Consider the following 27,881-nt stretch of genomic DNA (forward strand, 5'->3'; position numbering starts at 1 on the left):
TCTTTTTAAAGTTGCTATTGAACCTGCTTCCACCGCTCTCTGAGACACTACATTCCAGATCATGACGGCCACTGTGTTAACTGTGACCACCTCGCTCCTGGTTCTTTAATCAAAGTACAAAGATTTACCAGGAAAAATACATTTGAAAAAACAAACCTTCTATTTACTGGCTTTCCTCATCACTTTGTCAGAGATGCAACATTGCATTGGTGCAATTGTGTTATTTGCTGCTGATGCATGGAAAGCACAAAGTACTCTAGTATGTGTGGTGTTCTTTGTGTTGCTTATTTCAGGATGGTTGGCGGAGTGTTCACAAAGATCACAAAATAACTTTTACTTAAACAAAGCTATGATTTTATTTACACTATTAACTTGGATTTGACATGTACTCCTTAAGAAAACACAGTTGATCAAAAACATCTAACTACACTCGTCTACAGCTCATCTCACTACTGGTTTAAACTATAATCTAACCTTACTTGCACTATCTGCTCTTCTGACCTTCACTAGCAAAGTCCTGCATACACTCCTCCCCCAAGGTCGAGCTAGCATCACTGCCTTATATAGTTGTAACTGTAGCTCCCTCCAGTGGCTACACTTGACACTACATTAACCCTTGCAATGCTGATAGTTATGACAATACCACAGTATAATCTCAGGATTAAGGGTATCCACTGAGCTCCATTCAGATTCACCTAATGTAAACTTAAATCTGAGCTTATCACATAAATTTAGGGAAGTTGTATTGTAAAGATTTCTATTGTTGAGTGTGCCCATATGTATTCACCACAGAGAGGAGACCCTAAGAGTTAACGCATCAAGCAGAAAGAAACGTTTGCACTGTTAGGCCTGTGTTTAATACACAGGGAGTTGCTTGCTCTTGTGTATAACTCACTGGAAGCTGTCAGTACTTTTGTTCTATATATAATATATATGCTGACAATGCACCACATGCAAATTGGATTGTGCATTATACAGTGGGAGCTGTTGGTGCTGCTTGGTTTTTATTTAATGTCACAGACCCTCTTTGCTATGTGTATAATATCAGGAGCCGTCATCGCTATTTGGTCTATGCATGCTATGTAATAAGCCAGGAACTGTTCAGACAGTGTATAATGCACATGGTATTATTGGTACTGTCAGTCTGTATAATACACTAGCATGTGTCATTCAGCTAGTCGATCTGTGTATTATAAACTGGGAGCTGTTGGCACCGTTCAGTCTGCACATATTGTTTGTTTCAATTCATGATAGGAACAGCAAAGGGAGAGCCTCCTTTTCCAGTTCAAGTTCTATGAGCAGGAGGTAAGTGAGTTTTTCAAAATCTATTTTCTATCTGCTGTACTTTATTGCTCTGATTCCCTCTTGGTTATCTCTTACCTGAGGTTTCTCCTGTACACATACACTCTCCCTGCATAGTTTATTCTGTGCATGCCCCCTTAGCATTCATGAATGCATTTATAGCAAATGTGTGATGTGTTATTTGAAAGATATGCTCAGTGTCTCTGACAACTGAATAAATCAAGTTTAACATGTGTTTTCTTTAGAGGAGACACATTGGATATATGTAGAATACTCATTGCATTTCAATAGGATGTAGGCACGCCACTTCCTCTTCATTCCCAGTGGCCACATGTAACACACCCTCTTTAATGTTTTCTGTAGAACAGCCTCTTAAGTCAGTGTCTGATTTTAAATGTTGTTCAATCTGAAATGGAGATTACCAGTCAGAAACAATGCCTCCAATATTTACTAGGGAGGAATTTCCATTCTGCGGGAATGAGCTCTGGTTTGTAATCCAGAAATTCACGGTTCCCTGAATTCTGTCTCCCTTGGCTGAGTGTTTATTAAAAGCAGGTTCCCCACTCAGAAGTCAACCAATTGACCGGCAGGGCTCCCCCTCAGACAAGAAATACTCCACAAGACACTTGTAGTCCAAGACTGGATAGGCTTCTTGTTGCTTCGGGTAGCGATCACAAGAGGCAACAGGCATGATATAGAGCAGTGTTTTTCAAACTATTTTTCCCGGGACCGACATCGGCTGACTTTCGCGACAAACGTCACATTTGCTTACCTTTAATGTGAAATGGGGGGCCTGCTTGGTCCTCTCAATTTCACTTGCGGTGCAAAGGAAGAGAGGTCAATGGCCATATCAGGTGCAGACTTCAGCCAGTTCCGTTGTGGCATCTTCACCTTTACGAAAATGAAAAATCCAACCATGGACAAGTAGTTCCTCATGAACGGCAAAACCATACCACAAGAAATCATCTTTACACTGCTTTGTTCTCGAGTTAAGTTTCTGCTTTGTAGGCTGTTGACCAGAGGACCTGGAGCTGTGTGCAGAGCGAACACTGGCACTGCTCTGTCCTGCCCTGGACTGTCCTGAACAGATTCTGTTGTGAGATCCTGTCCAATAGTTAAACTGCCTATTTGAGTCTCTGGCTGTCTCTTACTTTACAGAAAACCATTCATCTTCACAGTTCACTTCCCTTGCTTGCCAGCAGCTGGAAAATGGAAGCAACACTGCTCTGTGATTTGGCACCAAAAACACATATCTGGAGGGCGCTTAATGTCAAGTGTGCGTGCAGGGCATGCAACCTGCTCTCTGCTGCTGCTTCTTTCTGGAAAACTTCACACGGCCAAATTTATTTTCATTCAAAAGGCGGCAGCGCTCGCCATTATCTTTTTTTGTTGTTTGCAATATATTTTTTATTTTGGACAGGTAGATAGTAGAGATCGCACATAATCAATACTAAAATGCATTATTTCAGCTGGCATCGCAATCTAGCTTTAAAAATCCATTATTTTTCCAGAATGCAATTTTATTATAATTCACGTCAAAATGCAAAAATGGGAAATTTATTCAAGATAGCAATTTCGAGTCATGACACAGAAGTTTCATGCTCGAGAAGATACAACACTGATGCCTGCATTCTCCAAGTATTATGCTCTCCTGCGTAAAAAAACAAAATAAAAGATATACTTTTCAGGGTTCATGTCATTTTACACCAAAGCTCAGTTTATATCACAAGAGGGAAGTCCTTCTTATTTTCAAAATGCGACCTCAGATACTAAAATAAAATGTAAAAAGCCATGGACACAACCACGTTAACTGTCATTTCCGAGCCCGCCACTCAGTGCGGTTACCAAATCCAGCACCCAAAAAATAAAACCTGGTGCCCAGTAACCCCCAAAAACCAAACCACAAACCAGGGACTGGGTCTCACCTCAGACATCTCAGCAGATAAACTGTCGGGCCTGCTCAAGCCCAATTTCCCCGGATAAATCATCAAGAGAAGTCACGCTCAGGGAGTGGGGTGCAGCACAAGGATCCTCGGGCACAGGTGCACCAGGAATCGGATCAAAATACTCACAAGGGGGGATCTTCCTCCTGACCGTGGGGAAGGAGCGGCTTCGCCTCCCCCCTCAATATCCGTGTCTCACTCACCCAGAGTGCCCAGCACAACACCTCCCGGACACCAGCGAACACTCGGACGTCCCCACACAAACCGGAGGTGAGCCCTGAGCCACGGACATTAAAGTTTCTCTCTCCACCCAGCTGACCACCCCCCATTGCTGACCTACCCTCTCCACCGACATCGCAGACATTTTCAAACTGGACCGCCATTCTCAAAGTAAAAGCCGGGCACTCCTCCTACTATCGGGGCCACCCAGGAACGGCACGCCCGATCGTTCCACGACCCTCCCGACAACCGTTCGCGATCCCGCCTTCCCCCCCATATCCCTCAATTCCTTGAGCCCCAAGACCTATATATAATTCCTTCTTGAAATTACACACAATGTTTTTGGCCTCAACTACTTTCTATGGTGGTGAATTCCACAGATGCATCACTCTCGGCGATGAAATTTCCCCTCACCTCAGTCCTAAAATGTTTATCCCTTATCCTCAAACCATGACCCCTAGTTCTGAACTCCCCCACCATTGGGAACATTCTTTCCGAATCTACCCTGTCTAATCCTGATAGAATTTTGTATGTTTTCTATGAGATCTCCTCTCACTCTTCTAAACTTCAGTGAATATAATCCTAACCGACTTAGTCTCTCCTCATAGACAGTCCTGCCATCCCAGGAATCAGGTTGATAAACCTTTGCTGCACTCCCTCCATAGCAAGAACATTCCCAGATAAGGACACCAAAACTGCACACAGTACTCCAGGTGTGACCTCACCTGTGCCCTGTACAATTACGTAAAACATTCCTATTCCTGTACTCAAATCCTCACGCTATGAAGGCCAACATACCATTTGCCTTCTTTACTGCCTGCTGTACCTGCACGCTTACTTTCAGCACAAGTCACCAAGGTCTTGCTGAGTATCCGCCTCTCTCAATTTACACCTATTCAAATAAAAATCTGCCTTCCTATTTTTGCTGCTGAAGCGGACTACCTCACATTTGTACACATTATACTGTATCTGCCATGCATATGCCCACTCACTCAGCCTGTCCAAATCCCACTGAAGCATCTCTACATCCTCCTCACAGCTCACCCTTCCACCCAACTTATCATCTGCAAATTTCGAGATAATACATTTAGTTCCCTCATCCAATCATTAATATATAAGCAAACAATTGGAGTCCTCACTCAGATCCTTGCAGTACCCCACTAGTCACTGCCTACCAATCGGAAAAAGACCTATTTATTCCAACTTTTTGCTTCCTGTCTGCTAACCAGCTTTCTATCCACCTCAAGACACTATCTACAATCCCATGAGCTTTAAATTTACATAGTAATCTGTATGTGAGACCTTGTCAAAAGCCTTAAAAAGTCTAAATAAACCACATCCACCGGTTTGCCTTAGTCAACTCTACCAGTTACATGTTCAAAGAATTCCAGTAGATTTGTCTTGCATGATTTTTCTTTCGTAAATCCATGCAGACTTTGTCTGATTATACCACTGCTTTCCAAATGCTGTGTTATGAAATCCTTGATAATGGACTCTAACAACTTCCCTACTACTGATGTTAGGCTCACTGGCCTATGGTTCCCTGTTTTTTTTTCTCATCCTCCTTTTTGTGAATAGTGGGGTTATATTAGCTACTCTCCAATCAGTGGGAACCATTTCAGAGACAGAAGACTTTTAGAAAATGGCCATCAATGGATCTACTATTTCTAGGGCCACTTCCTTAAGTATTCTGGGATGAAAGTTATTAGGCCCTGGAGATTTAACCACCTTAAATCCCATTAATTTCCCGAAAACCATTTCTCTACAAATACTAATTTCTTTCAGCTCCTCACTGAAACCTGTGTTTCTCAGAACCTCTGGTACATTATTCAGGGCCGCGTCATTAGCACTGCAGCCTCACAGCACCAGGGACCCCGATTTGATTCTGACCTCGGGTGACTGTCTGGAGTTTGCACATTCTCCCCGTGTCCACGTGGTTTTCCTCCGGATTCTCCCGTTTCCTCCCACAGTCAAAAGACGTGCAGGTTAGGTAAATTGGCCATGCTAAATTGCCCTTTAATGTCCGTGGGTTAGATGGGTTTACGGGGATATGGAGGGTATTGGGACTATGTAGGGTGTTCTATCGGAGGGTCAGTGCACACTCAATGGACCAAATGGCCTCCTTCTGCATTGTTGGGATTTTATGATTCATGTCGTCCTCTATGAAGACAGAAGCAAAGTACAAATTTAGTTCCTCAGCCATTTCTTTTTTCCCGTTATGAATTCCTCCATTTCTGACTGTAAGGTTCCTACATTAGTTTTTAATCAATCTTTTTCTCTTTACATACCAAAGAAACTTTTAAGCACCCAATTCATTCTTTTTTTTTCCCAATTAAGGAACAATTTAGCGTGGCCAATCCACCTACCCTGCACATCTTTGGGTTGTGGGGCTGAAACCCATGCAGACACGGGGAGAATGTGCAAACTCCACGTGGACAGTGACCCGGGGCCGGGATCGAACCTGGGTTTTCGGCGCTGAGGCAGCAGTGCTAACCACTGTGCCTTCCTACATACCGATAGAAACTTTTACAGTCAGTTTTTATGTTCCCTGCTAACTTACTTTCATACTGTATTTTCCCCTTCTTAATCAATCCCTTGGTCTGCCTTTGCTGATATTTAAACTGTTCCCAATCCGCAGATCTATTGCTTTTTCTTGCTAATTTGTTTGCCTCTTCTTTGAATCTAACACTATCTTTAATTTCCATTGTAAGCCATGGTTTGCCCACAGTTCCCTTTCCAATTTTGTGCCAAATAGGAATAAACAACTTTTGGAGTTCACCTATTCGTTTCTTGAATGCCAGCTATTGCCTATTCACTGTCCTTCCTTTCAGTAATGTTTCCCAGTGAGAGAAACATTTGAAATAAAATGGATGAATTAGTTCTGCAGGTGGATGTAAAGGGGTAAGACATAGTTGGGACTACAGAGACATGGCTCCAAGGTGACCAATGGGGCATCATAGCTAGCTCATGCCTCATTCCATCATAGTTACTTTTGTTGAGGTTCAGCACCGTGGTCTCCGAATCAACCACCTCACTATATGAGTTTTGACAGTCATCCAGTATCGAAATGCGAGCTCCCTTTTTACTCCACAGATGTTGTCAGATCTGCTGAGATTGTCCAGTATTTTCTGTTTTTATTTTAGATTCCAGCATCCGCAGTAATTTGCTTTTAACTTCGCTATCCACTTTGATAAAGAATTTGATCATATTATGGTCACTCATCCCCAAGGGTTCTCTCACAACTAGATTACCTGTGAGGTGAATTAGACATTGTGAATTCTCCCTCAGTGTACCTGAACAGGTGCCGGAGTGTGGCAACTAGGGGATTTTCACAGTAACTTCATTGCAGTGTTAATCTAAGCCTACTTGTGACAATAATAAAGATTATTATTATTAGAACCCTTTCTCATTGCGCAACACCCAGTCCAAGATGTCCTAATCCCTTGTTGGTTCCTCGACGTATGGTCCAGAAAACCATCCCATGTATTCTCCACAAATTCCTCTTCTATTGTACTGAGACTAATTTGACTCACGCAATCTATATGTAGATTAAAGTCACACATAATCACATGCTAGTCCCAATGTTAGCACCGCAGTTTGGTGATCTGCATACAACCCCAACGAATTCTTTTGTCCCTTGACCCACATCAGGGGCGAAATTCTCCCCAAACGGCGCGATGTCCGCCGACTGGCGCCCAAAACGGCGCCAATCAGACGGGCATCGCGCCGCCCCAAAGGTGCGGAATGCTCCGCATCTTTGGGAGCCGAGCCCCAACATTGAGGGGCTAGGTCGGCGCCGGAGGGATTTCCGCCCCGCCAGCTGGCGGAAACGGCCTTTGTTGCCCCGCCAGCTGGCGCGGAAATGACATGTCGGGGCGGCGCATGTGCGGGAGCGTCAGCGGCCGCTGACAGTTTCCCGTGCATGCGCAGTGGGAGAGTCTCTTCCGCCTCCACCATGGTGGAGACCGTTGCAGAGGCGGAAGGGAAAGAGTGCCCCCACGGCACAGGCCCGCCCGCGTATCGGTGGGCCCCGATCGCGGGCCAGGCCACCGTGGGGGAACCCCCCGCGGCCAGATCGCCCCGCGCCCCCCCCAGGACCCCGGAGCCCGCCCACGCCGCCTGGTCCCGCCGGTAAATAGGTACTCTAATTTACGCCGGTGGGACAGGCAATTTATCGGCGGGACTTCGGCCCATCCGGGCCGGAGAATCCAGCGGGGGGACCCGCCAACCGGCGCGGCCCGATTCCCGCCCCCGCCGAATATCCAGTACCGGAGACTTCGGCAACCGGCGGGGGCGGGATTCACGGCGGCCAACGGCCATTCTCCGACCCGCTGGGGGGGTCGGAGAATGACCCCCCAGATTCCATATCATCTGTACTAATATCTTTCTTCAATATTGTATCAGTACCTTCTTTAATCAACAATGCAACTCCAGCACCTTTTCCTTTCTGTCTGTCCTTCCTAAAAACCGAATAGCCCTCAATGTTTAGTTCCCATTCTTGGTCATCTTGGAGCCATGTCTCCATAATCCCAACTATATCATACCCCTTTACATCCACCTGCACAACTAGTTCATCCATTTTATTTCAAATGCTCCGTGTGTTATGATACAAAACCTTAAGGTTTGTCCTTTTAATGTTCCGTGTCTCATCCCTACTATTTGTTAGTGTCATTATCTGATACAGGCCCTTGATTTTGCTGCTTATCACTTTTCTTATTCTCCTTGTTGTCTTTTTCCCTTGTCTTGATACCCCTTGCTCTTAATCCTTACAAATGTTCCCGTCATCCTCCCTCCTACAATGTCGCAGGCATTGATCTCGCTTATCCTGAAGAAGGAGAAGGTTCTGCTTCAGTGTGGGTCCTACAGGCTGATATCGCTCCTGAACGTGGATGCCAAGCTGTTGGCAAAAATTCTGGCCAATAGAATAGAGGACTGTGTCTCGGGAGTGATTGGGGAGGACCAGACGGGTTTTGTTAAGGGCAGGCAGCTGAACGCGAATGTGAGGAGGCTCCTGAATATTATCATGATGCCCTCGGAGGGGGGGGGAGGTGGAGGTGGTGGCTGCGATGGACGCGGAGAAGGCCTTTGACAGGGTGGAGTGGGAGTATCTGTGTGAGGCGCTAGGCAGGTTTGGATTTGGGGAGGGATTTATAGGGTGGGTCAAGCTGCTGTATCAGGCCCCTGTAGCGAGTGTGTCCACAAACCGGCTAAGGTCGGAATATTTCAGGCTGCATCGGGGGACGAGACAGGGGTGTCCCCTGTCCCCGTTGCTGTTTGCCCTGGCAATCAAGCCGTTGGCCATTGCACTCAGGACTTTGGAGGATTGGAGGGGACTGGTGCGCGGAGGGGAGGAGCACCGGGTCTCCCTCTACGCGGATGACCTGCTGTTGTATATTTCGAACCCGTTAGAGGGGATGGGGGAGGTCATGCAGATCCTGGGGGACTTCGGGAGGTTCTCGGGGTATAAGTTGAACGTGGGGAAGAGTGAGCTGTTCGTGGTACACGGTAGGGGCCAGGAGGAGAGACTGAGGGAGCTCCCGCTCAGGATAGTGGAGAGGAGCTTTCGGTACTTGTGGATACAAGTGACCAGGAACTGGGATGCCCTGCACAGGCTCAACTTAACCCGGCTAGTGGAGCAGATGGAGGGAGAGTTTAAAAGGTGGGATATGCTCCCGCTTTCCTTGGTAGGACGGGTGCAGACTGTGAAGATGACGGTTCACCCCAGGTTCCTCTTCGTATTTCAGTGCCTCACCATTTTCATCCCCAAGTCCTTTTTCAAGCGGGTGAATAGGATTGTTACGGGATTTGTGTGGGCGAATAAAACCCCGCGGGTCAAAAGGGTATTCTTGGAGCGTAGCCGGGGTGGGGGGACGACTGGCTCTGCCGAACTTCTGCGGTTATTACTGGGCGGCCAATGTGGCCATGATCAGGAAATGGATGATGGAGGAGGGGGCGGCGTGGGGGCGGTTGGAGGCGGCGTTGTGTAGAGGCACCAGTCTAGGGGCACTTGTTACAGCTCCGCTGCCGTTCTCGCCGGCGCGATACACCACTAGTCCGGTGGTGACGGCAGCACTGAGGATCTGGGGGCAGCGGAGGAGACACAGGGGAGAGGAGGGGGCCTCAGTGTGGACCCCGATACGGAATAACCACAGATTTGCTCCGGGTAGGTTGGATGGGGGATACCAAGGCTGGTATAGGGCAGGTATTAGGAGGATGGGGGACCTGTTTATAGATGGGACTTTCCCTAGCATGCAGGTGCTGGAGGAGACGTTCGGCCTGTCCCCGGGGAATGCGTTCAGGTACCTACAGGTTCGGGACTTTCTTAGAAAACAGGTGGGGACATTTCCGCTGCTGCCCCCGCGTAGGATCCAGGACAGGGTGGTGTCTGACATCTGGGTAGGGGAAGGGAAGGTGTCGGACATATATCAGGAGCTGCAGGGGGTGGAGGAAGCCTCAATGGAGGAGTTGAAGGGCAAGTGGGAGGAGGAGCTGGGTGAGTAGCTGGATGAGGGCCTGTGGGCCGATGCCCTGGGCAGGGTGAACTCCTCATCATGTGCCAGGCTCAGTTTAATTCAGTTTAAGGTGGTGCATCGGGTGCATATAACGGCGGCAAGCATGAATACGTTTTTTGGGGTGGAGGACAGGTGCCCGAGATGTGCAGGGAGTCCGGCGAACCATGCCCATATGTTTTGGGCATGCCCGATGCTTAAAGAATTCTGGCAGGGGTTTGCGAGGGTGATGTCTAGGATTTTGGACACTCGTGTGAAGGTGAGTCCAACAGTAGCGATATTTGGGGTGTCGGAGGATCCGGGAGTGCAGGAAGCGAAAGAGGCCGAGGTACTGGCCTTTGCCTCCCTGGTAGCCTGGAGACGGATCTTGCTAATGTGGAGGGACTCAAAACCCCCGGCTGTGGAGACCTGGGGTGGGGGGGGGGGTTCAGGTGGGGGTACTGTTGATATAATGTGAGTTGGGCATGGAGACAAAACCCACCTTGTATAACCGGTCCAGTTTGTACAGGTCCCACCTCCCCCAGAACCAATGTCCCGGGAATCTGAAACCCTTCCCCTCACACCACCTCTTCAGCCATGTATTCATCCGATATATCTTGTTATTTCTACTCTGACTAGCTCATGGCACTGGGATCCTAATGTTAAAAGATGGAAGAGAGTTCAAATCTGAGGCATGCAACCACATTGAAACACTTAAACGAATGACCCATTTTCTGAGAATGGGTTGGTCACCTATCCTTCAGTTCCACCTGTGTTAAAAGGCGGAAGTGAGTAGGTTAAATGCAGATTGGGTTCCGAGTTTGAGTATTTTTACATTTTACATCCTCCCAAACCCAAACCCACGCAAATGTTTCTCATTCTTGTTTTAATCCAGATTGAGAAACTGGAGAGTCAGAGATGTCAGCAGGAACGCATTGTCGAGGATATGAGCAGTAGGGCAAAGGTCCTACATGTGAGTTGCATTTCACTGTGTGACAAATGAAGAGAGACAGAGAGAATTTAGCAGTGATATTCAAAGTTATTACAGAAATGTTGATTAAAAAGTACTCCTGGTGTTTTACAGAAGGTGCTGGATGAAGTCAGAATATTATCTACAGACAGAGATCACGTCATAACTGTGGTAAAATGCTTTTAATCTTTCCTCGGTGTACACGCTTCAGTAATAGACCAAGTGCAGGCAAACCCAGAACTACTTATTCAGACTGCCTGCTCTGGTCATTGGGTTGTGGAAGTGGAGAAGAAAAATCGATTGAACTTTTGATTATGGCCTCAAATGTTCAACTGAAGAGGTCTGTCTGGCTGTGAAAGCTTCAGGATAACCATGGTATTCCATCCTCCTGGCGATACACTGTTCTAGCCACCCAACCTAATGACAGATACTTCCCAGACCTGGAATTGGCAAATCAAGTAGCACCACAAAAGGTCCCAGGAAACAGTTGATGTCCATTGCCACTGCAACAAGGCAACTCAGGGAGGTTAGATTTCTAATGCAGCTGATGGCTAGAGAGCTGTGTATCTAAGTCTGCTCCAGTTTTAAGTTGCACGTGAGTACAATGAGTAAGCATTGAGATCATAGAATGGTTCCAGCTTAGAAGGCGGCCATTCAGCCTTTTGTGTCTGTGCCAACTCTCTGCAAGAGCAATTCCCCCATTCCCCTGCTTTTCCCCCATAACGCTGCACATTTGTTGACCAGAAGACATAACTCCCTGACCTTATCAGGCACTTCCAGCTCAGGTTGCGCAGGATTTAGAGCCGATTTGAACTCCATCCATACTGTGTCAAAACATATATTAGATGCAGGGCTAAGCTCCAGCTGTTGTACTCCTAAAACATCTATGAGCTTGAATCACAGATGAATGCCTCTCTTGCAGTAATATAACTTTCTCATTTCCTACAGCAATTAACCAAATGCCCAGGTTTGTCTGAACTGCAACTAGGTGTGTTCTGTCAAAGTACAATCATTTAATTGGGTTCAACACTGTCCATTACCTCAGACATACTTTTAGAAAAATCATTAGCTGCTATCCAATGCTTGTACCAACTCTCCTAAATCAGGATTAAGCCACAGGTTACCAGGAGTCTCCATGTAAAGTTTAAATCCATATGTCCATTAATTTGCATTGATTTTTAATTGCTTACAACACCGTGATCTGACAGGATTTATCCATTACACTATTGAGATAACTTTTGTTAAAATTCATTGAAGGGATATGGGCTTCACTGGCTAGGCCAACATTTATTGCCCATCCCTAATTGCCATAGACAAGGTGGTGGCAAGCTGCCTTCTTGAACCGCTGCAGTCCATGTGCTGTGGTTACACCCACAGTGCTGTTTGGAAGGGGGCGGGGGGTGTTCCAGAATTTTGACCCACCAACAGTTAAGGAACGGCGATGTGTTTCCAAGTCAGGATGGTGAGTGGCTTGGAGGGGAACTTCCAGGTGTTGCTGTTCCCATGCACCTGCTGCCCTTGTCTTTCGAGATGGTAGTGGTCGTGGGTTTGGAAGGTGTTTTCTAAGGAGCCTTGATGAGTTCTTACAGTGTATCTTACAGCTGATGCACACTGCTACTACTGTGTGGTGGTGGGAATGAATGTTTTTGGAATGCATGCCAATCAAGTGGGCTGCTTTGTGGATGGTGTCAAGCTACTTGAGTGCTGTTGGAGCTGCATTCATCTAGGCAAGGAGAGAGTATTCCATCACACTCCTGACTTGTGCCTTGTAGGTTGTGGGCAGGCTTTGGGAAGTCGGGAGATGAGTTATTCACTGCAGGAGTCCTCGCCTCTGACCTGCTCTTGTAGCCACAGTATTTATATGGCTAGTCCAATTAAGTTTCTAGTCAATAGTAACTCCCAAGATGTTGATTGTGAGGTATTCAGCAATGGTAATGCCATTGAATGTCAATGGACGATGGTTAATTCTCTTTTGTTGGAAATGGTCATTCCCTGCCATTTGTGTGGCACGAATGTTACTTGCCACTGGTCAGCCCAAGCTTGGATATTGCGCAGATCCTGTTGCATTTGGACAGGGACTGTTTCAGTATCTGAGGATTCATGAATGGTGAACATTGTGCAAACATAAGCGAACATCCCTACTTCTGACCTTACGATGGAATGAAGGTCATTGATGAAGCAGCTGAAGATAGTTGGACCTACGATGCTGCCCTGAGGAACCCCTGCTGTGCTGTCCTGGAGCCGAGATGACTGACTGCCAACAACCACAACCATATTCCTTTGAGTGAGGTATGACTCCAACGAGCAGAGAGTTTCCCCCAGTTTCCCATTGACTCCAGTTTTGCTAGGGATCCTTGTTGCCTCACTTGGTCAGGGCAGTCACTGTCATCTCAATTGGTTTAAGAACAGCTTTTTCCAAACCTCTCGGCCTCAAACAAATTCAAAATGAATATTGCCGGAAATAGGATCAAACCCCATGGGATTTGAGAGGCAGGATATTGGAGATGCAGTGTGGACAATGTTGTCCCTCCTTCTCTTCAGAACCTTTTTCTCTGCATTTATTTGACATTTCTTTTTCCTTTCAGAAAAACCTGTACATTGATCAGCTGATGAACACACTTGAGATGATGTTGGAATCAAACTTGGTAGGTTAGGCCTCATTTATTCAAACAGAGATTTCAACAATCCTGTAACTACATAGAATCGCAATATGTATTAACACATTAATAAAACATTGCCATAACACTTTACAAAAATACTCAGACTGCTTTAGTGGCAAACAATGGCTGTAAAACTAGAGGATTTATAAATATTGCATGGAATATAGGTTTTGTAGAACACAAAGGAGTCCACACCAAGTTGTTAAAAGGAAATAAAGTTTTATTACAATAATTATTATTTTCACAGCTCGAAAGATCCCAGCCAGGTCGGTCTCACCTGTCGGTACCCAAACTGGCTGACTTTATACAGAAGATAACTATACATGGTTTAGGGATTCCCAACCCCTTTAACTGATGAGCTCGTATTCGGCAAGGCTCACAGGGAGTTTGATCGATGCCACCTCGTAAGTCCCCTGCGGGTTATGGCGCCTTTAAATTCACCGTTTTTAAATTAATATCATTACCAGAAAAGAGTTGGTGAGATAAATCAAAGGCTGCCAATTGGAATAGAATTAGACTCTCACATTCTTTTGGAATAAAGCCACTATATTCCATCGTATACATGGGCCTGCTTGGACCTTATAAAAGAGTCGATTGAGCGGCTGGAGCCTAAGATCGGGTGATCCAGAAGGTGGAGAAGGCGCTGGCTGAGCAGGAGGAACATCAAACTGCAGTGGAGTTGGAGGTGGGGATGCAGAGAAACCAGCAGCAGAAGCTCCTGGAGAAGGTGGAAGACCTAGAGAATAGGTCCCGCCAGCAGAACCTGAGAATCGTTGGGCTCCCGAAGGAGCGGACGCAGGGGCATACATCGCAGATATGTTTGAGAAGGTGCTGGAGGATGGGGCATTCTCCCAACCCTTGGAGGTGGACAGTGCTCACAGAGCACTTGCAAGTATCTGCGAACGGGAGACCCCCCCGAGGGCAATGGTGGTGAGATTCCACAGGTACTTGGATGAGGAGCGCATTCTACAGTGGGCCAAACAGACACGGAGCTGTAAGTGGGACAATAGCATTCTGCGCATTTAACAGGACCTGAGTGTAGAGGTGGCCAGGGGAAAAGCAGGCTAGATTAGGTCGATCCATTTTAAGAAAAAGGTGAAGTTCGGACTGTTGTATCCAGCCCGTCTCTGGGGCACATACGAGGAACAGCACTTCTATTTCGAGTCACCTGAAGACGCGCTGGACTTCGTGAAAAGGAAAGGACTGGTGGTGAACTGCGAACTTTTGAACTTTGCTGCAGCGTTCATGTTTTTTTTTTCTTTTTGTTTCTCTGTTCTTTAAAAAAAAAAAGTTTCTCGTTTTTCGTTTTGTGGAAGCTGTTTGTAATGCCCAAATCTGTATTGATTTGGGACCAGTGGCAGAGGTGAGTGAGTTAAGGTTTTCAATTGCACTGTTGGGGGATGGCGGTGTGCTTGTTTAGATTTTGGTGTTTTCTGTTGGGCAATTGTGTGGGGATTGTTTGATGTTGGAGTATGTTTGTATGAGCGGGGGGGGGAGGGAACAATAAGTGGGAGACTATCCGGCACCAGAGATGGGGGCCACCGAGCTAGCTGGGTGGGCTAGCTCACGGAAGCGCAGTGGGGGGTGTGCATATGTTCGGTTTAGCAAAGGGGTTGGGTTACAGAGTGTTGTTAGCCGGGGGGGGGGGGGGGGGGAAATGTTCTGCTGACGAGGGAGGGACTTGGGCCAAGGGACAGAGAGGAGGTTGAGGGCGGAGGCTGCCTGGGGGTGGGCCGGTGGAGGCGCAGAGCATGGGCTGGAGGTGGGCCCAAAAAAGGGGAAGGCTGATCGGCGAAGTGGGGGGCAATGAGCCCCCCAACTAGGCTGATCACCTGGAATGTTCGAGGGTTAAATGGGCCGGTCAAGAGGGCAAGTGTGTTCGCGCATCTTAGGGGACTAAAGGCGGACGTGGTAATCTTGCAGGAGACGCACCTTAGAGTAACTGACCAGATTAGATTGAGGAGAGGATGGGTCAGTCAGGTCTCTCACTCGGGACTGGATTCAAAGACTAGAGGGGTCGCGATCCTGATCAATAAGGCGGGTGGTGTTTGAAGCAGGTAGAATAGTTTCGGATGTGGGAGGTCGGTACATTATGGTCAGTGGGAAACTGGAGGGGGTGCAGGTGGTATTAGTAAATGTGTGTGCGTCAAATTGTGATGATATGGAATTTATAAAGAGGATGCTGGGGAAGATACCGGACCTGAACTCGCACAGGTTGGTCATGGGAGGGGATTTCAACACAGGTATTGACCCTTGCTTGGACCGGTCAAGCTCGAAAAGAACTAGGGGGTTCATGGAGCAGATGGTGGGGGGGGGGCGGATCCATGGAGATTTGGGCGGCCAAGGGTGAAGGAGTTCTCCTTCTACTCACACGTGCATAAAGTGTACTCCCAGATCGATTTCTTCATTTTGAGCAGGGCCTTACTGGCAGGGGTGGTGGACACGGGGTACTCAGCGATCACAATCTCAGACCATGATCCGCACTGGGTTGATCTGCAGGTTAGTAAAGACAATAACCAGCGCCCGCACTGGAGGTTAGATGTGGGACTTTTGGCTGACAAAGGTGTGTTCGAGTGGCTGAGGAAATGTATTCAGAACTACCTGCAGGTCAACGACACGGGGGAAATTTCAGCAGTGATGGTCTGGGAAGCAGAGGGGAGCTGATCTTGATACGGGCCCATAGGGAGAAGGTGGACAGGGCAGGGACGGACCGACTGGTTAAGGAGATACTACAAATCGATAGGAGGTATGCGGAGACCCCAGAGGCAGGGCTTTTAAGGGAAAGGCGGAGGCTACAGGCGGAGTTCGGCTTATTAACCACAGGGAGGGTGGTGGAGCAGCTGAGAAAGGCGAGGGGGGGCGATCTAAGAGTATGGAGAGGAGGCCAGCAGGATGCTTGCACAGCAGCTTAGAAAGAGGGAGGCAGCCAGGGAGATGGGGAAAGTAAATGACGGAGTAAATGTTTAGGGATTTCTACAGTAGGCTGTATAGGTCGGAAACCCCTACGGGACCGGAGGGGATGAGGCACTTCTTGGGGGGGCTGAATTTCCCAAAGGTGGACGAGGAGCTGGTAGAAGGGCTGGGGGCCCCGATCAGGTTGGAAGAGATAATGGAGGGTCTGAAGGCCATGCAGGAGGGTAAAGCTCTGGGGCCGGACGGGTACCCAGTGTAGTTTTAAAATGTTCTCTGGGCAATTGGGGCTGGTGTTGATGAGGATGTTCAATGACGCAAGGGAAAGAGAGGTGTTGCCCCCGACGATGTCACAGGCCACAATTTCGCTGATTCTGAAACCTGGAGCTGTGTGGGTCCTACAGGCCGATATCCCTGTTGAATGTGGATGCCAAACTGCTGGCCAAAAGTTTGTCCTCCAGGATTGATGATTGTGTTCCGGACGTTATTGGGGAGGACCAGATGGGGTTTGTTAAGGGTAGGCAGTTGGTGGCCAATGTAAGAAGTCTGTTAAATGTGATCATGATGCCCACGGAAGGTAGGGAGGTGGAGGTAGTGATCGCAATGGATGCAGAAAAGGCTTTCGATCGGGTAGAATGGGATTATCTGTGGGGAGGTACTGGGACGGTTCGGATTTGGGCGAGGCTTTATTGACTGGGTCAGGTTGCTGTATCAGGCTCCTGTGGCAAGTGCACGGATTAATAGGACAACGTCAAACTATTTTAGACTGCACCGGGGGACGAGACGGGGATGCCCCCTCTCCCCACTGTTGTTTGCGCTAGCTATAGAGCCGTTGGCAATTGCTCTTAGAGCCTCAAGGGGCTGGAAGGGGCTAGTCTAGGGGGGGGGGGGGAGGTGATTGGAGCACAGGGTCTCGCTCTATGCAGACGACCTGCTTCTGTATGTATCGGACCCATTAGAGGGGATGGAAGAAATCATGAGGATTCTAGGGGAATTTGGCCAGTTTTCGGGGTATAAGCTAAATATGGGGAAAAGTGAGATGTTTGCGGTCCAGGCGAGGGGACAGGAAAGGCGATTGGGGGAGCTGCCGTTCAGATTAGTAGGGGGAAGCTTTAGGTACCTAGGCATTCAAGTGGCACGGGAATGGGACCGGCTGCATAAATTAAACCTGGCCCAGCTAGTAGACCAAATGAAGGACTATTTTCGGAGGTGGGACGCGCTCCTGTTGTCACTGGCTGGGAGGGTGCAGAAGGTGAAGATGACGATCCTCCCAAGATTCCTGTTTGTGTTCAATGTCTCCCCATCTTTATTCCGTGGTCCATTTTTAACGGGTCAACCAAGTGATCAAGGCTTTGTTTGGGCGAGCAAGACCCCGTGGAAAGGAAGGTAATGCTTGAGCAGAGTCGGGGAGAGGGCAGGCTGGTGCTGCCAAATTTTATTAACTATAGCTGGGCGGGGAATATATCCGTGATCAGGAAGTGGGTGGTGGGGGAGGGGTTGGCATGGGAGTGTATGGAGGCGGCTTCATGCAAGGGCACCAGTCTGGGGGCGTTGGTAACTGCACCTCTGCCGTTCCCGCCGGCACGGTACTCCACCAGCCCCGTGGTAGTGGCGGCCCTGAGAGTCTGGGGGCAATGGAGGAGACGTGGGAGCAGAGGGAGCATCGGCCTGCTCCCCAATCTGTAATAATCATCGGTTTGCCCGGGAAGTATGGATAGGGGGTTCCGGATATGGCGTAGAGCAGGGATTGAGAGGATGGAGGATATGTTTACAGAGGGGAGCTTTCCGAGTATGAGGGCGCTGGAGGAGAAGTTTGGGTTGGTGAGGAGAAACAAATTCAGGTATCTGCAGGTGCGGGACTTCCTACGTAAACAGATGTCAACCTTCCCGCTCCTACCACTAAGGGGATTCAGGACAGTGTAGTTTCCAGAGGGTGGGTAGGAGAAGGGAGTATCTCGGACATTTACAAGGAACTTATGGGGTCAGAGGAGATGCAGACCGAGGAGCTGAAGCGCAAGTGGGAGGAGGAGCTGGGAGGAGAGATGAAGGATGGTCTATTGGCGGACGCGTTGAGTAGAGTCAACACGTCCGCAACATGTGCCAGGCTCAGCCTGATACAATTTAAGGTCGTTCACCAGGCTCACATGACAGTGGCCCGGATGAGCAGATTCTTTGGGGTAGAAGACAGGTGTGCAAAATGTGCGGGAGGACCAGCGAACCATGTCCACATGTCCTGGGCATGTCCGAAGCTTAGGGGATTTTGGCAGGGGTTTGCAGATGTCATGTCCACGGTGTTGGAAACAAGGGTGGCGCTGAGTCCAGAGGTGGTGGTTTTCAGGGTGTCGGAAGATCCGGGAATCCAGGAGGAGAAAGAGGCAGACGTTCTGGCCTTTGCTTCCCTGGTAGCCCAGAGAAGGATACTATTAGCTTGGAGGGACTCAAAGCCCCCGAAGTCGGAGACCTGGCTATCAGATATGGCTAGCTTTCTCTGTTTGGAGAAAATCAAGTTCGCCTTGAGAGGGTCAATGTTCGGGTTCGCCCGGAGGTGGCAACCGTTCGTCGACTTCTTCGCGGAAAATTAATCGTCAGCAGAAGGGGGGGTTGGGTAGTTTAGCTCAGAGTAGGGGGTTAATAAAGGTGGGACCTGTAAGGGAGGAAGACGGCTTTTGCACAATGTTTATAGTTTCATGCACATTGTTTATTGTGTTGTTATACCAAAAAATACCTCAATAAAATGTTTATTAAAAGAAAGAAAAGGGAGTCAAAGGTTCTGAGGGATAAGCAAGAAAGTGGATGTGAAACTAAATCAGAGCAGCAATGATCTTACTGAATGGTGGAGCAGGGTCAAGAGACCAAATGGCCAACTCCTATATCTTATGGGGTAGTAATGCATCTGACGCAGCCAACCTCAAACTCATCTGCACCAATAGATCCAGCATATCTCTGGGAAAGCTGTATCCCCTATTTTTGCAGTTATGGACCAGTAATTATGTGGAGACATTTTACACTGAAGTTGACAAGATCCAGCTTTACCTCTCCCATCACCCACCACCAATGCAAGACTGCCTTCAGTTCAATATTACTAAGACCATAAGCTAATCCTGTTTAGCTTGCATCAAAAACTTCATATTTTGGCACTTGACTATGTGACACTCTGTTATGTGTGACCAAAGCTGACCTTTCAAATTTAAATCTTAACCACTATCTACACTGTATTTTTCTACCTCTGAAACATTTGATGTCTTGGATATGCCTCACCTTTGTTAAAATATTTCTCAATGACTTATGTATTCCAATGCTCTCCCAGCCAGACTCCTGGGTTTAACCCTTCACAAATTTACAACTGCACCCCTCTCCTTGCCTTCCTTTTTTGGCTCGCAATCTCTCCATACGTGAATTTCAAAATCCATCTCATCTACAAGCCCTTCCAAATACTTGCCTCACCACTCTGCACCCCTGCAATTTCCTTCAGCATCCTATAGCTGTGGTCTCTTTTACATCCCATTCTGCCATACAGTCTTCAGTCGGTGCAGTTCCACACTCCGGTAAGTTTCTAAATCACTTTCCCTTGCTACCCCTCTCCTTCAAAGCACACAGCTTATTAAGCTTATTTCTGTACTGTACAGACGGAAAAAGTTCAAGGAAAACAGTGCCCTAGCCAATATTTAGCCCTCAACCAACATCACCAAAGAAAATTACCTTGTCAATTTATCCCATTATTGTATGTGAACATTCCAGTGTGCAAACTGGCTGCCATGTTTCACTACACTTAACAACTGGTTGTGATGTACTTTGGGCCTTAAGGTCTTGAAAAATGCTAAATAAATGTACATTCACTTTCTTAAATCTTGCCTTGGTTCACAGTCTTAATCCTTGCTATTGCCCGACTGGTTGTTTTTATTGCTGTAAGAGATGTTACAATGTTGAATTATATTAAAGGTGATAAACTAATGCAAGTTGTAGTAGAGCAAGAAGAAAATGTAGGATTGGGTATGAGAGACCAAGGAGAGGGGACCTCAAGGGCTGAGACCAGGAGTTATTGGTGGGGTAAGGGGATATTAAGGCCTCTGAGCATTGGAGGGGGCCAGGGTTGAAAAGAAGAGGGAGACATGGGGGGCAGATGGAAAACAAGAAAAAAATGATGATCCTGGGCACAGCTTTCAACAGGCAGAGATTGAGATAATGCTCTGTAACTAGAAACAAGCAGAGATGTTGAAATTCCTCTCCATCTACATCCTGCCGACATATGCTCTCTCACCCTAGAGGCCTTCGCCATGCCTTTCAGGACTACAGAGCTTCATCTTATTAATCACCTAACCAGTGCGCACCCCCAGAAGGAATCAACACTGGGGGAAATTAATTAATGAGCTTCACTTAGGGTAAAATGGGTCATCACTATTCTGCAGTGGCTCATTTTTCAAACAGATGTTCTATTGCCCTGATGTACCACAGCATTGATCTGTTTCTACAACTTTTCACACAGCACCTAAAAGATGAATGCACTAATCTGCAGAAGGAGCTGAACAGTTTGGAAATAACACAGTGAGTTTCTAACTTGTAGACAGTGCACAACTTCAGGCTACAAAACACTGTTTAGGTCCTCTTTAGAACAGAACTGATAGTTAAATTGCTTTGTCCTGGTTATAACTATTTCTCGTCCAATTGAGTGCTTACTCATTGCTGCAAGAATTCATCGTAGTGACCTAAAAGACAGCAGGAAAATCATTCTCAGCAAACACATAGATAAATTAGAGTGTATAACAATGCAAGAACTCAGAGTTGCATGACTTGCAGAGAGGCAAATCTGCTTCACGAAATAATAATACTAAAGCAAGGATGCGGAGCTAAAAGTGCACAGTAATCTAGATTAGATATTAATCCTCATTTGTAAAATTCTCCAATGCATCCTTCAGTCTCCAACTCCATATCTGTCACCATAACATTCTTGAATGTTCACTTGTTGAATCCGATCTAGTGTTAAAATAAGGGGTTACTGTTAGTGTGTGTTAAGTGTGTGAGACACGTAAGAATTAAGGGGTTCACTCGTGGTTTTCACGCTATTTAGGTTGAATGATCCTTTTTCAAATGGACATGTAATCAGACATCCCCCATTTAAATAGATTTATTAGTATCTTACATTAGAGATGGGCTATAATAACTTGTAGTATATATTTCTTCCCTTTCTCACCTTCCCAGCAATAGCTCTGATGTCCAACAGTCTATCTTTAACACTCTGATTGTTTGCTGAGAACTTTTGTCAGGCGGGGGGGCGGCGGCGATGAAGAGAGTGGGATGGCATGGTTACAGACGGATGTGTCCCGTTAATAGAGTTTCCCTTAAATGAGTGGGATTCTGATTAGTACAATAAGGTTAAAATACATTCAGAATCTACACTTGGCATTGTAACGTGTTGCAGTTTACAGATGAATGCTGCTATTGAAAGAAAGAAGGAAAGGGCTTGGCCACTTCAACACAGAAATAATTACAGTATTGGACTTCCGGTGGTGACTGAGGGAATAAGTCGCACATTTGATGACTCCCATTTCGGTCGGACTTTTAGACCCTTTCCCCCGACTTTTTTGCGCTTTTGAGCGCGGAACTGGAAAGCAATAGTACTCAGGCACTGAACCCATACAGAGCTGTAGGGACTTAAGAAGCCAGAGGGACCATAAACAGCAGAAGAAGTGGTCAAACAAGGGCACAGTGGAGGCTGTGAGAGAGACCAATATGGCCGGTGTCCAGAGTAAGGCGCCGACAGCCCAGCCTACAATGGAGCAGCTGCTACAGGCCATGCAGGAGAGCTTTTTAGCTCTGAAGCGCGATAATTTGGAGCTGCTCCAGAAGTCGATGGACCGATTGGAAAAAAGGCTGGATGATCAGGCTGAGAAGCTCCAGAAGCTGGAGAAGACGGTGGAGGAGCAGGCAGACTTTCAAACGGTGGCAGACTTGGAGATTCAGAGGCTGAGGGATCAGCAAAAAATGCTCCTGGAAAGGCTGGAGGACCTGGACAATAGATCTCGCCGGCAGAATGTAAAAATTGTTGGTCTCCCGGAGGGGGCTGAGGGGCTGGATGCTGCCGCGTATGTGGAGGATATGTTCCAGAAGCTGCTGGGGAACGAGGTGTTCCCTCACCCGCCGGTGGTGGACAGGGCATACAGTGCAGGTGAGGCAGCCGCGACAAGGGGGTCCCGCACGAGCGATGGTGGTCCGGTTCCACAGGTACCTGGACAAGGAGCTGGTTCTGCAATGGGCCAAGAGCACACAAAGCTGTACCCGGGACAATAGCACCCTGCGTGTTTACCAAGACCTGAGCACTGAGGTGGCCGGAGGAGGGGAGGCTACAGGCAGATGAAGGAGATTTTGTACAAGAACAAGGTGAAATTCGGGCTGCTTTTTCCGGCGCGACTGTGGGTTACGTATGAGAGCCAGCACCACTATTATGAGGAACCCAAGGATGCGATGGACTTTGTTAAGAAGCAAGGGCTGGCTCTGAGCTGAGGACTCTTGGACTCATGGTAGAACTTTTAAGTCTATTTTGTTTCTCTCTCACTTTGAGAGATGCCTGCATTCTTGGATCCGTTCTTTTTGTTTTTTCCACCTTTTTAGGTTGATGTATTTTGGTTGCGATATGTTTTTCTTGTTCTTTCTCGTGGTTTCCCTAAATGTTTCCTTTTTGGGGTCTCTTGTTTGGTTGGAGGTTTGGTCGGGGAAAATAAAAAATAAAATAGCTAAAAAGGTGTGGTTATGATGGGGGTTTCGTGGGAATGTTTTGCAATCTTTTTCTGTGTGTGGAGGGGAAGGGCTGAGAGTGCCTGGTACTTCTTATCTCTGTCTGTTTGATCTAAATTGCACTATTGTAGGAGACGTCTTGGACTTGTATAAAGTGTGTGTTTAAGCAGGGCTGGTTTGGGGAAGTGGTATGGATGGGCCGGGGGGAGGGAAGCCAGGAAACAATGGGTGAGAGACACGCTGGCGCCGAAGCGGGGTGCCACCAGGCTAACTGGTGGGCTAGTCAACGGAAGCTAGGTGGGGGGATTCATACAGTTAGACAAGAGCAGGGGTTAGGTGGTAGGATGGTGTTACTGGTGTGGGAGAGGAGGAAGTTGTTCTGCTGACGAGGATGGAAACTGGACAGTGAGGAGGTCATGAGTGGAGCCGGTCAGGATGCGGGCCAGAGGAAGCGTGACACATGGCTGGGGGGCTGGCCAAGGAAAGGGGATGGCTGATCGGCAAAGAGGGGGGGGGGGGGCTAAGTGCCCCCCAACCAGGTTGATCACCTGGAATGTTAGAGGGCTAAATGGGCCAGTGAAGAGGGCGCGTGTGTTCGCGCATTTGCGGGTTTTGAAGGCGGACGTAGTCACGCTGCAGGAGACGCACCTGAAAGTGGCAGACCAGGTTAGGTTGAGGAAGGGCTGGGTTAGTCAGGTCTTTCATTCAGGGCTCGACACTAAGACTAGGGGGGTTGTGATCCTGATTAATAAAAGGGTTCAATTTGAGGTGGAGGGTACAGTTGCGGATGGGGGCGGCAGGTTTGCTATGGTTAGGGATAAGCTTGGAGGGGTGAGAGTAGTCTTGGTTAGTGTGTATGCCCCTAATTGGGACAATGTGGATTTTATCAGGAGGTTGCTAGGGAAGATCCCCAACTTGGACTCACGCAAACTGATCATGGGTGGGGACTTTAACAGAGTCCTGGGCCCGAGCCTGGAATGATCGTCTTCAAAAACGGGCAGGTTGCCAGCGATGGAAAGGAATTGAGAGGGTTCATGGAACAAATGGGGGGAGCTGATCCGTGGAAATTTAGCCGGCCGTCGGCGAGGGAGTTTTCGTACTACTCCCACGTCCATAAGGTGTATTCCCGAATCGGTTTCTTTGTCATGAGGTAGGGACTTGCTGGCTGGGAGGGTAGGGCAGAATATTCGACAATTACCATATCGGACCATGCTCCGCACTGGGTAGACCTACGGATTTGTAAGGATAGCTTCCAGCGCCCACAATGGAGGTTGGAAGTTGGATTGCTTGCGGACGAGGTGTTATGTGAGACTCAGGAAATGCATGCAGAATTACCTGCAGGTAAATGATACCGGAGAAGTCTCAGCAGCGGTGCTCTGGGAGGCACTGAAGGCAGTGGTGAGGGGGAGCTAATCTCAATCCGGGCTCATAGGGACAGGACAGACAGGGCAGAAACAGACCAACTGGTTCAGGAAATTTTACGGACAGACAGGAGCTACGCGGAGTCCCCGAGGCCAGAGTTACTCAGGAAACGACAGAGGCTGCAGGCCGAGTTCAGGGTGCTGACTACAGGCAAGGCTGTAGAGCAGTTTAGAAAGGCAAAAGGTGCGATATATGAGCATGGAGAGAAGGCCAGCAGAATGCTCGCGCAACAACTAAGGAAGAGAGAAGCGGCTAGGGAGATAGGAAAGATAGCGGATGGGGAGGGAAATCTGGTGGGGGACCCGTCAGGGCTGAACAAGGTGTTTCGGGACTTTTATAGTAAGCTATACACTTCGGAACCCCCCAGGGGACCGGAGGGGATGAAACGATTCCTGGACGGACTGACCTTCCCTAGAGTGGGTAGGGGGTTGGTAGAAGGACTGGGGCCCTGGTTGGGATCGAAAAGGTACTGGGGGGCCTGAAGGTCATGCAGTCGGGTAAAGCCCCGGGGCCGGATGGGTATCTGGTGGAGATTTACAAAAAGTTTGCCGAGATAGTGGGGCCGGTGCTGGTCAGGGGTTTTAACGAGGCAAGAGACAGAGGGGCCCTACCCCCGACGATGTCGCAGGCCACTATTTCGCTTATTCTGAAACGGGATAAAGACCCAGAGGCCTGTTGGTCTTATCGGCCGATCTCTTTGATCAACGCAGATGCTAATTTACTGGCCAAGATCTTGGCGACTAGAATTGAGGACTGTGTACCGGACGTAATTGCAGAGGACCAAACTGGGTTCGCAAAGGGTAGGCAACTGGCGGCCAATCGAAGAAGGCTGCTTAATGCGATCATGATGCCCCCAGAGAGCAGGGAGGCAGAGATAATGATAGCTATGGATGTGGAAAAGGCTTTCGACCGGGTCGAGTGGGGCTATCTGTGGGAGGTGCTGGGAAGGTTTGGGTTCGGGGAGGGGTTCATTGACTGGGTTAGGCTGTTATACCAGGCCACAGAGGCTAGTGTAAGGATGAACAGGACAACATCAGATTACTTCAGACTACACCGCGGGACAAGACAGGGCTGCCCTCGCTCCCTACTGCTGTTCGCGCTGGCCATAGAGCCGCTGGCAATTGCTCTGAGAGCTTCAAAGGACTGGAAAGGGCTGGTCTGGGGGCGGGGGGGGGGGGGTGGAACATAAAGTCTAATTATACACAGATGACCTGTTGTTATACGTGGCGGACCCAATGGCGGGGATGGATGGTATCATGGAAATCCTGAGGGAATTTGGCCGGTTTTCAGGATATAAATTGAACATGGCTAAGAGTGAGTTGTTCGTAATTCAGGCGAGGGGGCAGGAGAGTAGGCTGAAGGGGTTGCCGTTCAGGCTGATAGGAAAAAGCTTTGGATACTTGGGGATACAGGTGGCACGGGACTGGGGCAGGTTGCATCAGCCCAACCTGTCCCGATTGGTGGAACGAGTGAGGGAGGAGGTTCGGAGTTGGGATGCGTTCCCGCTGTCACTAGCTGGGAGGGTGCAGACTGTCAAGATGACAATTCTCCCGAGATTCTTCTTCAGATTTCAGTGTCTCCCCATTTTCATCCCGAGGTCCTTCTTTAAGAGGCTGAATAAAATTATCCTGGGATTTGTCTGGGTGGGGAAATCCCCGCGGGTGAGGAAGGTGATGCTCGAAAGGAACAGAGGGGAGGGGAGGCTGGCATTGCCGAACTTTAGCAACTACAACTGGGCAGCCAACATAGCAAAGATAAGGAAATGGATGGTGGGCACGGGGTCGGTCTGTGAGCGGATGGAGGCTGCTTCGTGCGGGGGCACCAGTTTGGCGGCCCTGGTTACGGCGCCTCTGCGGCTCTCGCCGGCGCGATACTCCACCAGCCCTATAGTGGTGGCGGTTTTGCGGATCTGGGGCCAGTGGAGGAGGCAGATAGAGGAAGTGAGAGCATTGGTGTGGACCCCAATCTGCAGCATTAACCAATTTGCCCCAGGGAACATAGACGGTGGGTATCGACTGTGGCGGAGGGCGGAGATTGTGAGGGGGGGTGATCTGTTCCTGGAAGGGAGCTTTCCGAGCATGAGGGCGTTGGAGAAGTTCGGGCTGGTGGGAGGGAATGACTTTAGATACTTACAGGTGCGGGATTTCGTGCGCAGACTGGTGCCGTCCTTCCCACGCCTCCCGCCAAAGGGGAGGCAGGACAGGGTAGTTTCTAGGGGAGAGGTAGGTGAGGGTAGAGTCTCAGATATTTACAAAGAACTAATGGGAGCAGAGGATACACAGACTGATGACCTGAAGCTTAAGTGGGAAGAGGAGCTCGGGGGGGGGATGGAGGATGGTATTTGGGCAGAAGCTCTGGGCAGAGTAAATACGACCGCAACGTGTGCCAGGCTCAGCCTGATCCAGTTTAAGGTCGTGCACCAGGCCCACATGACGGTGGCCCGGATGAGTAAATTTTTCAGGCTGGAGGACAAGTGTGCCAGATGCACCGGCGGGCCGGCCAATCACGTGCACATGTTCTGGTCGTGCCCTAAACTCGGGGTACTGGCAGGGATCGCGGACATCATGTCCCGGGTTTTGAAAACTGGGGTGGTAATGAGTCCTGAGGTGGCAATCTTTGGGGTGTCGGAGGACCCGGGAGTCCAGGAGAAGGAGGCCGATGTTTTGGCCTTTGCTTCCCTGGTAGCCCGGCGACGAATACTGTTGGCTTGGAGGGACTCAAAGCCCACGACGACCAAAGTATGGCTATCGGACATGGCGAGCTTTCTCGGTCAAGAGAAAGTTAAGTTCTCCTTGAGAGGTTCACTATCGGGGTTCGCCCGGAGGTGGCAGCCATTCATTGACTTCTTCGCGGAGATGGTTTAGGCAGGTCCTTGCGCGAATGTAGTCGTGGTTTGCACTATGTGTGTTATTTGCTTTTCCTTTTGTACGGTAGTATACAATGTCATTGTTTTATATGCCAAAAATACCTCAATAAAATTGTTTATTTTTTTTAAAAAATAATTGCAGTATTGTAAATTTGTCGATTGAAAGAGACACTGCAAGGTAACTTTTCTGGATGGAGATTAGCCAGCCTTTACAGAACACATCTGTCAAATTAAATGAAATGAAAGTCGGACAGATTTTATGAAGTGTGGGCAATTCCCTCCATCAGATTATCATCCCAGCGATGATGACTAAAAAAGTATTTTTAAAATGGATTCTCAAAATTAACAAATTATATATTGAAAAAATACATT

At 48.3% G+C, this 27,881-nt stretch overlaps 1 protein-coding gene across 5 annotated transcripts in view; it reads left to right on the forward strand.

Annotated features, from left to right (window-relative positions):
* LOC140430792 (uncharacterized) overlaps positions 1 to 27,881 on the forward strand; it is a 145,027-nt gene that overhangs the window by 38,526 nt on the left and 78,620 nt on the right. For 4 of the 5 annotated variants that reach the window (XM_072518483.1, XM_072518487.1, XM_072518484.1 and 1 more), the window contains 5 exons: positions 1,255 to 1,305; positions 10,848 to 10,925; positions 11,037 to 11,093; positions 13,508 to 13,567; positions 20,976 to 21,034. In XM_072518483.1, the coding sequence (XP_072374584.1) occupies positions 1,255 to 1,305; positions 10,848 to 10,925; positions 11,037 to 11,093; positions 13,508 to 13,567; positions 20,976 to 21,034 (305 nt within the window). The remainder of the gene's footprint in view (positions 1 to 1,254; positions 1,306 to 10,847; positions 10,926 to 11,036; positions 11,094 to 13,507; positions 13,568 to 20,975; positions 21,035 to 27,881) is intronic. The other variant, XM_072518486.1, reaches the window with a different exon arrangement.

Source organism: Scyliorhinus torazame, chromosome 10 (assembly GCF_047496885.1).
Source record: "Scyliorhinus torazame isolate Kashiwa2021f chromosome 10, sScyTor2.1, whole genome shotgun sequence".
NCBI lineage: Eukaryota > Metazoa > Chordata > Chondrichthyes > Carcharhiniformes > Scyliorhinidae > Scyliorhinus > Scyliorhinus torazame.